At 35.2% G+C, this 13,869-nt stretch overlaps 1 protein-coding gene across 1 annotated transcript in view; it reads right to left on the reverse strand.

Annotated features, from left to right (window-relative positions):
• Window positions 1–13,869, reverse strand: part of TRIP11 (thyroid hormone receptor interactor 11) — an 86,939-nt gene that overhangs the window by 69,576 nt on the left and 3,494 nt on the right. Inside the window, exons 2-6 of the mRNA XM_019642293.1 lie at window positions 12,310–12,371; window positions 7,073–7,183; window positions 4,076–4,354; window positions 2,080–2,148; window positions 283–448 (exon numbers count right to left, since the gene is read on the reverse strand). Coding sequence (XP_019497838.1) covers window positions 283–448; window positions 2,080–2,148; window positions 4,076–4,354; window positions 7,073–7,183; window positions 12,310–12,371 — 687 coding nt within the window. The remainder of the gene's footprint in view (window positions 1–282; window positions 449–2,079; window positions 2,149–4,075; window positions 4,355–7,072; window positions 7,184–12,309; window positions 12,372–13,869) is intronic.

Genomic DNA, 13,869 nt, shown 5'->3' on the forward strand with positions numbered 1-13,869 from the left:
AAAGCCTATATATCTGAGTTTGAAAGAAAGTGAAAATATACCAAACAATGCAAAAAAGTCTCTGTATTATAAGTATTTACCACAAAGGTAAAAGGACCTTTCCATTTTTGCAGAATTTTGAAAACAGTGGTGCCACTGTAAATTTCTGGCCGATGAGCAGAACTAGTGATTTACTCATTCTCTAGAACTTTACCCAAGTTTACATCAGTGTCCTGATCTTACAGTGCTAGGCTTGTCATTTAATTATGTCATCTAATATGTTAAATTAATGAAATTAATAACCTTGTTGTAACAGATTTTCCAGTTCTTCAATTCGTTCTTCATAGTCACGTAATTCTTCTCGATGCCGACGAGTTATTTCTGTCAATTTCTGTTGATGCGCATTCTGCAATACCGACATTTCATGTTGATGATCATCAATTTCCTGACTTCGGTTCTGTTTAAGTTCCTTAAAAAAACAAAAACAAAGTTAACCACATTTTTAATCAATAAATTTACCTGAGCTATTTCATTGTTGTCCAAAAGCCTGTATTATAAAAAATAATTCTCTGAGCATGCTAAGGCTGAAAATAATTTAAACACAGGCCCAAATTTTGGATAATTCTGAGACTCCACACCCTTTCCTTTCTTGGGCCTTAAAAAGTTTTTCTGCTTTTAATGAGGGAACACCACCAAGCAAAAAACAAACAAAAAGTGAGCAAAAATATTTTTCCTTCGTATCTGTTACCATGAACTTCTCCTGCAATGATATATTGCACCAATATCAGTGTCGACCTTCTGGCCGATCTATACCTGCTGTCCTAGTCCCCATCCTCTTGCTCTGCCTTTCCTTCCATCAGTTTTTTTGTTTTGTTTTGTTTTGTTTTTTTTGTAAGCTGAGCAATGCTGCCACTGGTTGGTAGCTCAGCAGCTGCTCAGCTCGGGCTGAGAATTGAACCGCTGTTGCTCAGAGCTCGCACTAAGTGAGCTCTTAATCAACTGAGCCACTCAACCGGCCCTCACCTTCCATCAGTCTTGATGAGACTCCCAAACTGTCAATCAAGGTGCCTTTGAGACCACTACTCTCTCCCAGGAAGATAGATCTTGAGCTGAATCCCTCAAAGAGGGAAATTGGTTTGACCTGAAGCATTATTATAGTTGCACACTGAAGAGTCTGTCCACTGTGTCCTGCTACCTAAGTTCCTGATGCTGTTTCCATTCCTGCCCTCCCTGAGGCCAAAATGCTCAACTCTCTTCCTTTCATTCTGTGAACAAACTACCCTTGATCCTTCCAGAAATCCTCTTTTGCTTTATCCAGCCAGAGGTGGTTTTGTTGCTTGTAATAAAGAATCCTACTCTATAAATTAGCTCTATTTCCTGACGTTACTCTCAAATCCTATGTACTTATGTTCCAGCACCTGGAAAGCTTTATATTTACACTTCAAAACAATCCTACAAAGGAGGAATTGTGATATCTACTTTACTGATGATAAAATTGGAAGTTTGCAAAGGTTAAATAACTTATCCAGAGTAGCACAGCTTGTAAATAACAGAGCCAGGATTCAAACACAGGTCTGGAATCCACCCACACTAGTACTATAGTAACAAAACCCAAAACCAAAAAATCTATACCTGACAATAATTTACAAACTAAAAATAATTCATTACCGTAAGTATATGCAATTAACCCTTTTCTTGAAGGAAATAATTGACACAAACTAGCAAAATGCTATCAAAAGAAAACTACTTAAAATGAGTAACATTAGCATTTTATTTTTGTCAATATCCTTTAACCCTAAATCTTGAAATTTCAGCAACCTTGGAATTCTCTTTTAATAAAGACCATTTTATGAGATACAATGAAAAATACTTATAAAATATAAACTACTTAAAAATTTTCAAAAACAAATGATTTTGGAAAGATATTTTATACACCATATTTGTCATAAAGAATAAAGAAGATACACAACAGTAAAAAGAAATGAATATCATAATCTATATAATTACTTTTATAACTGAGCCTCTTATTAATTTGGCCTTTGAATTTTCATAAGCAAATTTTGAATGTATAATAGCCAATGTCCCAACAATCTGCCTTACCTTAATGATATTTTGCAGTTTGCAGATTTCACTTTGATCAGAGCTATTTGATCCTTGTGCTTTAGAAATCTAGATCAGAAAAACAGAATTAGAAAATTATATTGATTATCTTATAAAAGAGACAGTCACAGACTAACTTTATTAAAAGATACTTCTCAAAAAAGGGGCATTTCCCAGTCAAATTCTGATTAAAGCATGCCAAACACCTTTTAAGGAACCTAGTCTAATAGGGAGTAAGTAATACACATAAATAAAAGATACCATTCAAGAGTATATTAACTAATTGGGGAGACAACATTTTTACAAAAAAATTAAAATACCACAGACTATTTTACTTACTTAACAAAATATAAATTTGATGATAATCAAGCAGCTTCCTACAAGATAATTTCTAAAATGAAAAGTTACCCAACATTAATGCTAATAACAGTAAAAATCTTTTTAAATGATTTTACCCAAAAGAACTCTACACCAATATAGAATAACCTTTGGTTTCACAAGTAAATAAAAGAACTTCTGGATTCTTCTCTTCTCATTGAAAGCTGTACGTTGTTCATTTCCCTTTATTAACATTTACTATATATAGTGTGTCAAGGAACCAAACGCCGCTCTCTGGATGAAAGGAACACAGTATAATGAAAAGAACACAGGATTTGGAGTCAAAAGACACGTGTTTGAATCACAAGTTAATCATTGTGTTACTCAAAAACTTTTACTTTGCTCACCTGCAAAATAGAAGTGATAAATACCTCACACGGTTATTAAGAATATAATATATATTGGGATAATATATGTGGAAACATCTTATAAAGTAAAATACAAATATTAACTTTTATTATGACTTGCTAGAAAAGTTCCCTGAAAGGTCCCAATTAGGCCTTTTTCACCTTTATATCGCAGTACAGGTCTGCCATATAGTAACAGGCATCCAAGATATGCTAAAGTAAACATACCAAAAATCCATCTCTTCCCTATGAAATATTACCCTAAGCAATGTTTCCTAAAATGTATTCCTCATAGTATCAGAAACACATGGGGTATTTATGTGTTTGAATGCAGTTTCCAAAGCCCTAAAATAGGCACAAAATCCTAATCTCTGAAGGGGGGGACAGGGACTCTACCACAGTGTCCAGTTCCCCAAGTCGTTCTTACAGGCATCAAGTTTAGGAACTACTACTTTTTAGACATAAGACGGGCAAACAGATCATTCTCTCTAGATTTATTTTGGGCATTAGCAATGTCTAGCAACTTGGGAAGCAAGGAGATCACTTTCATTGGGATGATTTCTCCTTTACACAATTAGATTACACTCACAAAATAACAGAAAATCATCTCTTTACTTACATAATTTTTTTCTACATTGATGAAATTAAATCCACATGAACAATGTTGCAGATTATTTTAGGTCTCATGTCTATCAATTTTGGTAGTACACATAAAATCTGACATGTAAGACAAAAAAGCACTCCTTGGAAGAAAATTTACAGCCCCAACTAGCAAGGATTTAAATGTCTAGTATACAAGAAAACAATGCAAACTAGTCTAACGAATTTATAATACCAATGATCAGATTTTGATTTTACATATAACGAATGCAAACAGGACCCTTGGCCAACATCTAAGTGAGGCCTTGGAACCCTGGTTTCCACCAGCGAAGCCTCAGAACTCCAAGGGAAAAGGTGCTGGTTCAACCATGGCAACTCCATTTTTATCTCCTTTTTATCCCTGGGCTTATAGCTTTTTATTTTATTTTGCAACATGGTTCTGCTGCTTTAAATTTTTTTGAAAATTTCTCCCATATATTGTACAGAAGGGGAAACTGAGGCTGAGAGAGAAAGATGACCTGACTGAAATCACTCAGCAAGTTATTGGCAGAATTAGAACACAGGTTTCGATTTCCTAGTCCATGGTCCTTTCTGATACCAAAAGCTCTATACATAGCACCAGTATTTTCACTCACTCGTAGTTTTCAAAAATTCATCAAAATTGTACCTACCTGTGCAATATGCCTCCAATGGCCAACTTCAGACTCAAGTCTTGAAACTTCATTTGACAATCTGTTTATTTCTTGCTGTGAAGAAATGATGTCACCAAAGTCCATGTCATCATCATGGAAAGCTGAACCATGATGGCTGACCCCGTAACCGAATGAAGATGCTGCGGTGGGTGCTGACACGCCGCCAGCTCCTGAATTGACTGACTGAGCCGCTGACTGCAGCTTCAGCAACTGATCCTGCAGCGCAATCTGTCTTGCTTTAAGATGGCTGATTTCCACCTATATATTTATAATCCATACTTTAGAAAAAGTGCTTTCAAATAACCATATTATAGATTCATAATGTTAAAAGTCCTAATAATCTGTTTCAGATTATCCAACAATGGTACTCTATCAGCTGAATCCAAGTCTTCTGTAACATCCCAATCATAACATTTTTTATTTAAAAGCAGACATAATTGCCATAGTTAAAGCACAGATAATGTTTAGAATAGTATGAATTTCAGTCCTATGGTAACTAAAGTAATGCATTTCTGAATTAAACATGGGTTTACCATCTTCTATGTACCAGACAGGCGATTTCTTAGGGTTCTGTTTGTGATTATCAAACCTCAAAAGATGAAAAAGTGAAAGCTGTATCAGTCTATGCACGGGAAAGTTTCCTTAGAACATCTGTTGGAAGAGGTCTTATGTAAATGTTTATGGCTGGATTTGGCTTAAAATGCACCATGAATCAGGAGTTAACTTTGTACTGATCTGTACAACACAGCTGGAAGAATGCTTGGAGTTATTAATTCAATCTTCTCAGATGAGATAACATGGTGAGCCTGTGGTTATTAGCCCGTGAGTCTTAGAAGGAAATCAAGCATTGAAAGAGACCTTGGCTTTAGCCTTGGCAAAGGGGCCAGTGAAAATCTGACTCTACTCAGGGGGAGAACGGTATAAAAATTCTGAAACCCTGAGCAGTTTTGACGGAAAGCTGGCAATACCAAGCCATGGTCCAAAAGAAGTGACAAACACAGGACTTGACTAGAATGCCACATCCATTCTAAGATTACTCAAAACATAAAGGTGAGGAAGTTAGACAGAACTGAAATAGGCTTTTTGTATGTAAAACACTCAAGCTAGTCCAGGAGACACCCTGTTACAACTGAGGAAAATTTAATACGGATGTGACAGCCAGCAAGTAATGGTATTTCTACACTTCTAATGTCGAACAACCAAATGAAACATAACTATGAGTAGGTCAAATGTTGTAACAAACAGATTTTTCATTGCAGAGCCCCTTCTCTAACAGACATTCACAGCAGTGCACAAATTACATTCATTTTCCCATAAATGATATGAGACAAACTGCATCTTTAGGGAATGCGAACATCACAATGAGGGCAGCAAATAGATTCAGAAACAGCAGATCTAAAGATTCTGCTAAAGTATATTCCTATATTATCTTTCATTCTAGTAAAAAGTACTGAAATCCACCATTTTTTTCAAATGTAGCTATAATACAAAGAAAGTTCTCATTATACAATAGACATTGATAAAAAGTTGAAGAGTTTAGAAGTGCAAATTCTAATAACAGAAAGGCATTTCTAAACTTGAACGCTTACTTTGCTATCTGATAGTTAGGTAGAAAATAGAAGCCAAAGTTTTCTACAGCAGTGTCTTCAACTCAGATGAAAGTGTCAGAATCACCTCTGGAGTTTTTGAAAAATACTAATCCCCGGGCCCCTTCCCGGTGCACTAAATCAGAATCCTTGCAGAGATGGAAGCGTGTGCACGTGTGCATGTGTGCGTGCGTATGCGTGTGCATGTTTTTAAAGCGTCACTATGATTCAGCTGAAAACCCCTGGGTGGGATCTACTGCTATATTGTAATGTGTCTCTAAGACAGTGCTGCTCAGTGTGTGATCAATGGACTGATGCCATGAATGTCTTTCACCAGTAAGAAACTGAAAGAATAAGACTAAAAACTTTTAAAACAATTTGACAGAGTAATTTTTTGTCTGTTGAGTCTTAAAAAAAAAGTGGGCTTTTAACTTTGATTTGAACTTGTAATTTTGGTTTTTTTATATTCATTTTATTTTTGTAGTGTTCATTTTTATTCTATTTTATGAAATCAATTCCCAACAGATTGGAAATTTAAGCTCTTCTTTAAATGTTTACATTTATAGTCAACATGGTTTAATTTTGCATCTTAGTATGTCACGAAAGGAACTAGAAATCAGTGCACCTAAATTTAAAAACCCAAATATGAACTTAGGGTAGAAATGATTACATTAATAAAATGAAGAACAACCAATTGATCTGGATAATAAAACAAGAAATGTTCAATTAAAAGTATTTACTGAATTCCAGTTATGTATTGAACACTAAAGAGAATTTAACATCAGAATGAAACATGGAGACATACTCTGTACTTTAAGGATTCATGGTAACATTGGTTAAATTACATAATCTCCAATACCAACACTGCAAAGAAAAGATAAGCCAATTCCAAAATAACTATTTGTTTCAAACTAAAGGGGGAAAATTTATAGAACAGTATAAAATACTTAATTTCTGTTTTGCAATGGAAAACCAAGTAAACGCCAATACAGCATGTATTATACTTGTAGTTAAAATCATTTTTTAAAAAAGAAATGTCATTAGCAATAATCACAATGATTTAAAACAATTTTAGGTAAAAAGATGAGAAATTAAGTTTCATAAAATCAGAAATTATAAGTGACAGATGCCTAAAGATATTTTATACAAAGACTTTTCTTGTTTTACAAAGCAGAAATTAAACTACACAAATGTTAATTTAATATAAATGTAATAAAAAAGCTTACAGAGTTCTTGTTAGTGACATCAAACTGAGTTGGGAATTATTAACTTCAACACCCTTTCAATATTTTTATGGATCTAAATATAGTTTGATTTATATTGAAACTCGTAAACACTTCCTAAATACCTTACAGTGAAATAACTATGAAGTGACTGTCATAACCTTTACCTCTTTTTGTTGCAGCTGATTTCGATAACTTGTAGATAGCTGCTTTATTTGAAGCTCTGAAGCTTCATGCTTCTCTTCCAGATCAGTACAAACTTTTTTAAGTCTCTCATTCTAGAAACAAAGAAAAAAGTGTTTTCAACAAAAAGACTAAACAGTAAAACATGTTAGTAACAGTTACATGCATGGCATTATGGAAAACAGTGCTTCATACAAAAAAAGATATAAAATACAGGTATAACAGAATTCTGGCCTTTAAAATACTTTCAATTAAAGTTACAAGTGTGATAAGCATGTTTATAGAGATCATGCATAATTCTGAACCAACGGAAAAAAAAAATCTTGGCTCAGTTTGATTTTCTGCTAAGAAAAAGCCACTGATCAATGTTTCCCCCATCTTTGAACACCCAGTGTCTAGTACATAGTAGGCAATAAATGTCTGGCAAATGAATGGACCACATTGCATGTTTGAACTTTTGTTTTCTCCTCAAAAAGAACTTTTTAAAATAAATCTTTTTAAAAAAGACTTCTGGCTGAAGTACAGGTAGGAGGCCAAAGCCCCTCATTACTTGTCTACCTGAACTCAAGGCTGCTGAGGTAACTCTAAGAAATCCAATTTGAAAACCACTCGGTTTTAAAATATACAGTTGGGGGCCGGCCGAGTGGCGTGATGGTTAAGAACTGGCTTGAGACACCAGAGGGCCCCGGTTCGGATCCCACATATGAGGGCCAGTGACACTGCCCTCCGCAGCTGAGATGCTGAACAACAGCTCGACCTGGAGCTGGGCTGCTGGAAGTCGCTGGCGACGGCGTAGGCTGCAGCCCCTGTGGCAGTGGGTTGCCATGGGCTACTGTGTGTAGCCAGCAGCCAGCGTGAGCGGCCAGCAGCCGCCGTGAGCGGCCGTCCAAAAGCCGGCGACTGATGTGCCTCGCCTGGGAAGAGAGCAATGATGGTGCCAACTTGGGCCAGTGAAGCGACGTCTTCCACAACTAGACTGAAGAACAAAAGGACAGCAACTTGTCTGTTCCCCTTCCCCCAATTCCCCAATAAAAGTCTTTAAAAAAAAAACCCCAAAAAAACTACAGTTGGAAGTAGACAAAATATTCTAAGCATAACTCAATGAATTTAGATATCACAGTCTTTTTAAGATATTGGCATATATGAAAAAATTACTTAAATTTTATGTATATGAATAGCAAATTATCTTAACCTATCATTCCTTGACATTTGAATGAATAAGGACAAAATGGAATAAGAGAAATAGACACTAAACCTGCAACAAGGAATTTACAAATTATTACAGATAATATTTTATTAAGAGTTCTACTAATATATCTGCAAACAGCTTAACAATGATAACTGAAAATAAGGAGGCTGATGGTGAGAAAGCAAGCTCCTGCTAGAAGGTGAAAATTTTCTCACTTTGAGAATGTCATCTGTTTTCTTCTTAAATTCTAAGAATTTCTTACATCGACAAATGTGAAAATTATGATCCAGGGAGATGGTATGAATTTCCAGAGAAAATCAATGGAGTAAATTAAAAGAAAAAAATCACAACATACATAAATCATAGTTTGGCAGTCTATCTCCAGAAATTTAACAAAGATCTTGGTTATTGTGAAGAAATGCTAATCAGAAACAGAACAATGGTCACACAACTAATTACCTTCCATTGGCTACTTTTGCATGATTTTCTGTGAGCTGTTAACATGAAAAATACCATACATAATTGAAGCAACACAATATAGTGAAGTCAAAACCTATTTATAGAAGTCCACTCTCGGCTTTTTCACATAAAAATACCTAAGGCTATTTAACTAATTAATAACTAGAACTCAAAAACTTTCAATTTGGCCAATACCGAACTAGTTGTCTCTCCTCACCTTCCTAGCCATGAGTCAGAAAGGTTGATAAAGCACATGAAAGACAAATTCTTTTCATGTGGCTGACCCACAATTTACCAGGAGTTGTCAGTGGCCATTTCCTATTATATGCTATATGGAGCAGAGAGGGCTGGTCTGAAGGAAGAAAAAAATAAACACACACAAAGAGAGAGGAGCAAAAATAAGAAAGATTTCTGATGGTCTCCAGCTCAGGTTATAGCCCCTTCCTAAAGACTGGCTACAATTTCTGCCCTTGGAATCCACAAGACCTCATATCCTTACCTTATCCCATCCTGCTTAACTCTTGTTATACATCAAGGTCTACTGCAACCAATTTTATTTAGCTCATGAGTTTCTCTTTTGAGTAGTCCTATCGATAAGGACTGATATTTATGATTCTTCTTCTTTCTTAGAGGTCTTCCAACAAAGAGGAAATTTACTTATTTTTTAAACAGAATAAAACTCATTCTATCTTGCAATTACCATAAGGGTACATTGGACCCTTTATAAGCCTAAGAATAATCATTGGATTGTAATGATCTTGTGTTTTTTGTAACTTGGAACATTTTGCTATTTTACCATCCTAAGAATTTGATCATTATTCATTGAAAATTTACTTAACATAGTTCATGCATGAACAAACGCTGAAAGCAGATGTACATACAAAGGTGATGGGGAAGAAACAGAAATAAAAATGAAAAAATTCAGTGGATTGATCATTTTAATTGGTATTTATAATTCCAAGAATAAAAATGCTTTGTAATTATGGAGCAAAGACGACAGCCATTCTCTCTCATGACAAAGTCATGAGCCATCAAAGTTTTCAAAAGTATTGGTTTTAATGATACAAGTCAAGAAAAAAAAACAGAAGTGGACTGGCCGAGTGGCGCATTGGTTAAGAGTTGGCTTGGGACGCCAGCTCTGAGCAGCAGGACCCCAGTTCAGATCCCACATGGGCCACTGATGCTGCGCCCTCTACAGCTAAAATGCTGAACAACAGCTTGACCTGGAGCTGGGCTGCCATGAGTTGCCGGCGACAGCGTAGGCTGCAGTGGGGCTGGCAGCTGGCAGCCGGCAGCCGGCGTGAGCTGCCATGAGCTGTCCAATTGCCTGCGAGCGACTGCCTCACCCCAGAAGAACACAATGATAATACCAACATGGGCCAGTGAAGCGACGTCCTCCACAACTAGACTGAAGAACAAAAGGACAGCAATTTGTCTGTTCCCCTTCCCCAATAAAATCTTTTAAAAAAAAAGAGCATAAGCTCTGAGCAACAGGATCGCTGGTTCAATTCCAAAAAAAGAGAAAAAGAACTAGAAGTAACGATAAGCTCAAAACAGAAGTAATAATAAGTTAAAATCAATTAGAGATGTAAGTGAATCTGGAATGAGTATTTATAAGGTAAGATACATCCCAGTTCATGCATAAGAGTTAATAAACAGTTAATTGCATTCAAAGAACATTGCTTACTTTGGGTATATACTTTCAAAACCAGAAACATATGGAATAAAAGTTTGGATTTGTTATATAAGTTATTAAAATTTCTAATAAAGTTTTTCACTATTACATTATTCTTACTTTTGTAAATTATCTGTAAAATGATTTTATATAAAAAAAATTAAGAGTCCATTAGCTCCAGATGGTAAATGTGATGACTATTTTACTTGGCATAGAGGGTTCAATTAGCTTAGTAGGTTGGTTGCAGTTACCTGCCACTGAAGAAACCTAACTAACTTAGTCAACTTCAAATATTAGCATCTGTAAGCAAATCTAATTTCTTCTGGAAAACACACTGCCCTCTGTCTATACCAAAACTTTCAATAGGATTTTATATTGTAAGTCTCCCGATGGCTTCAGTCACATCTTCACCTGTTCTCCTATTGCAGTCACACAGAGGTTAGGGTATAAAATGCTTATGTGCTCACATAAGGTAAGAATTGTGTACAGTCAAAATCATCTTAGAAAAAAAACCCTTGGGAAGTCCAACAGTCTGTTTTCCTCTAGTACTTGAGTACTTTGAGTAGCTCACACTACTTTGAATGAACACCAGATGAGGAAGCTGGCTTTCACTGGGGGATGAGTTATACTACAAACACATATTTCTAAACACTGGGCTCATACTTGCCATCCAGTCCAATGGTAACACTAGGAGAGATTAGAACTGAGATCAACCGAGGGACAAGATTTCTCTCTCTCTCTTCTCAAGCTCAACACAGAGCAGACACCCATTAAGCTGGTTAACCCTATTTACTTTTTTCCCCCAAATGTGCACTGGACAACTTACCTAAAATAATGCCACTACATACATCTTTGCCATTTCATTTTTCTCAGGGGGCCAGTACTAACGAGTGCTTTCTTAAAGATTTCTTTAGGGACTACAGGAACAATTTCCTATCTCAGGCTTACAAACCAAAAAGCTATTAAGTTCATCTGTCACTAAAGCACCTACTTATTAGGTAATTCAGCTAAGGTCTCTTAAGCGCCACAACGGTGCCGTCTTCTATTGAGGCAAAATACTACAGTAGTTCCTCTTGACAGGTCTCTCTGCTTTCAAATCACACAATCTTTCCTTGGTAATCTAGACCAGAATTCTAAAATGCTAGTTGAGGGTAAACAGCTTCTTATATTTAAATTCAATTTTCTCTTTTTATGGGCTTACCAGAGAGGAAAACATACTTACCACAGTCCTCTAAGGATATCTTTTGCTGAAATACTATTAAGTGTTCCCTCACTGCTCTTATCCAAAGGCTAACTAGTTGAGTGTCTAGTATTTTACACTAGATCCTAATAAATCTTTTCATTTTCTTTTATGGCTTTCCTCTGAACCCTCTCCAAGTTTCCCTCATCCCTATTAAGTACAATGTAGAGCCAGTCAGCACGAGGCTCTAATAGTGAAAAACATGATAAAATTAATTTTCTATTCTTATATGCTTAATTTCTTTGTATACAAATATATACTTTTTTAATGTTAGGGGATTAAAATGCTCTGGATTAAACAGAATTGCATTCTTCACATTATACTTAAATAAATGTATTACTGCAATTTAGCACATTGTTAAAACATAGTATATCCTTGGTAATGATATATTGTTGCCACCATTATTTCTACATTTGGCAGTTTTCCTACCTCCAGCATATAGAAGCAGAGATGGAAATATTAAATATCAAAGTGTAGTACCATGAAAACATATTCTTTATCTAAAGTAGAAGATACTGCTTAAAAAAAAACAAAAAAACAAAAAACTTAAGTGGTAAACAGTGCATTAAAAAGAGAGGACCAAAATAAAATATGAATAACTGTCATGGTTTCGAAATAGAAAATTCTAAGTTCAATAGTAGTCTTCAATTTTCCTTACCTCTGATCTTAAGATTGCATGAATGGCTTCAATTTCCTTTCTCCTAGAATTAGGTAATTCTGCTATGAAAGAAACAGCACATACTGATTACTTTATCAATACCATATAAATGAATAAACAGGCATTTTAAACAAAATATATTTCACTGAGCTTTAAATGGAATGGTATGCTAATCTGAGAACAAATTCAGAAGACAAATATCACATGATTTTTATCACAATTTCCTACTGTCACAAATGTCTTTATTGTCACATTAGTCATTCTTTTTGCCCATCTTCTACATCCCAGGATGTCTTTTACCCCTTGGATGCATTCATTAAAATTTTGTTATGGGAAATTAAGTTTTACAAATTAAATCTCTTTTTTTGGCTTAGTATAATTTTAGATGAAATTTATGCAACTGAGGTGTAAGGCCTTATTTCTAACTTCTTCTGCTCCCAATACTATCAATAATGATCTATGAACAAAGACTGAAAATACACTGAAAGAACACTTATTTCAAGTAAACAGACACAATTTATTTAAAATGGGAATAGGTCGGTCTACTTTTGTACATTCTCATTCAAAAGGAGACTGAGGCCAGAAGTGCAAAAGTGGCACCGCTGATATTGCCAGAAAATCATCACCCAGAGTTAGATATTTTTTTCTAAGTACTAGTATTTTTCATTACTCATAGCACTTTAATATTGTAAAAATAACTTCTCTAAATTACAGTTTAAATCAAAAGAAAATACAAGTGGCATCCAATAAATAACAGTGCCAAATCCACTGTTTTAAAAACCACCAGGTGGGGTTGCTTCTGTGATTGTTTATACATCTTGCTTGAAACTTTGACAGGACTAACTGCTACTCACAAGAGAACAAATTATAATCTAATCTGTTTAGGAAGACAACTGTAGAAGCAGCAATTGTTTCAAAGAGGGATTATAAAAACAAACAGTTAATGCAGACCTCCCTCTCTCACCCCTCCCCCCAAAAAATCCTGGCCTTTTTAAGAATAAAGGGGAGATGTTACATCAAATTCTTCCTCAATAAGGGTAAATAAAAATAACAGCTACTGTTTATTGGTGCTTACTATTCACTAGGCAGGGTGCTAGGCATTTCACACTTATGATTTCATTTAATCCTCCCAATCGCAGGATAGGTATGATTATCCCTATTTAACAGATAAGGAAACTCTACTTTAAAGTATTTAATAATTTGCCAAAGATCCCACAATTTGTAATGCATGGAAGTGGAATTTAAATCCATGTCCGATTTAAAAGCCCAAGGTCCTAACCTTGAATGTATACGGCAGAATAGCAACTTTCTGATATTGTAAATATGGATGATTTTCAAGCTCTACCAACAGTGCTATTTAAGAACTATTGTTTACTGCTGTCACAGGGCAGACACTCAATATAATACTTGTTGACTGAATAAATGAACTGTACTCTGACCCTATTTTTAAGTGATTTACAAAACCAATAAATCAGGTGTTGCTAAGCAAGTCCTATTTTAATACAAAGGAGGAAAATCATTAAGCAACTTTGTAGAATTTTAATCACTCAGCAAATTTTT

Source organism: Hipposideros armiger, unplaced genomic scaffold (assembly GCF_001890085.2).
Source record: "Hipposideros armiger isolate ML-2016 unplaced genomic scaffold, ASM189008v1 scaffold_67, whole genome shotgun sequence".
Classification (NCBI taxonomy): domain Eukaryota; kingdom Metazoa; phylum Chordata; class Mammalia; order Chiroptera; family Hipposideridae; genus Hipposideros; species Hipposideros armiger.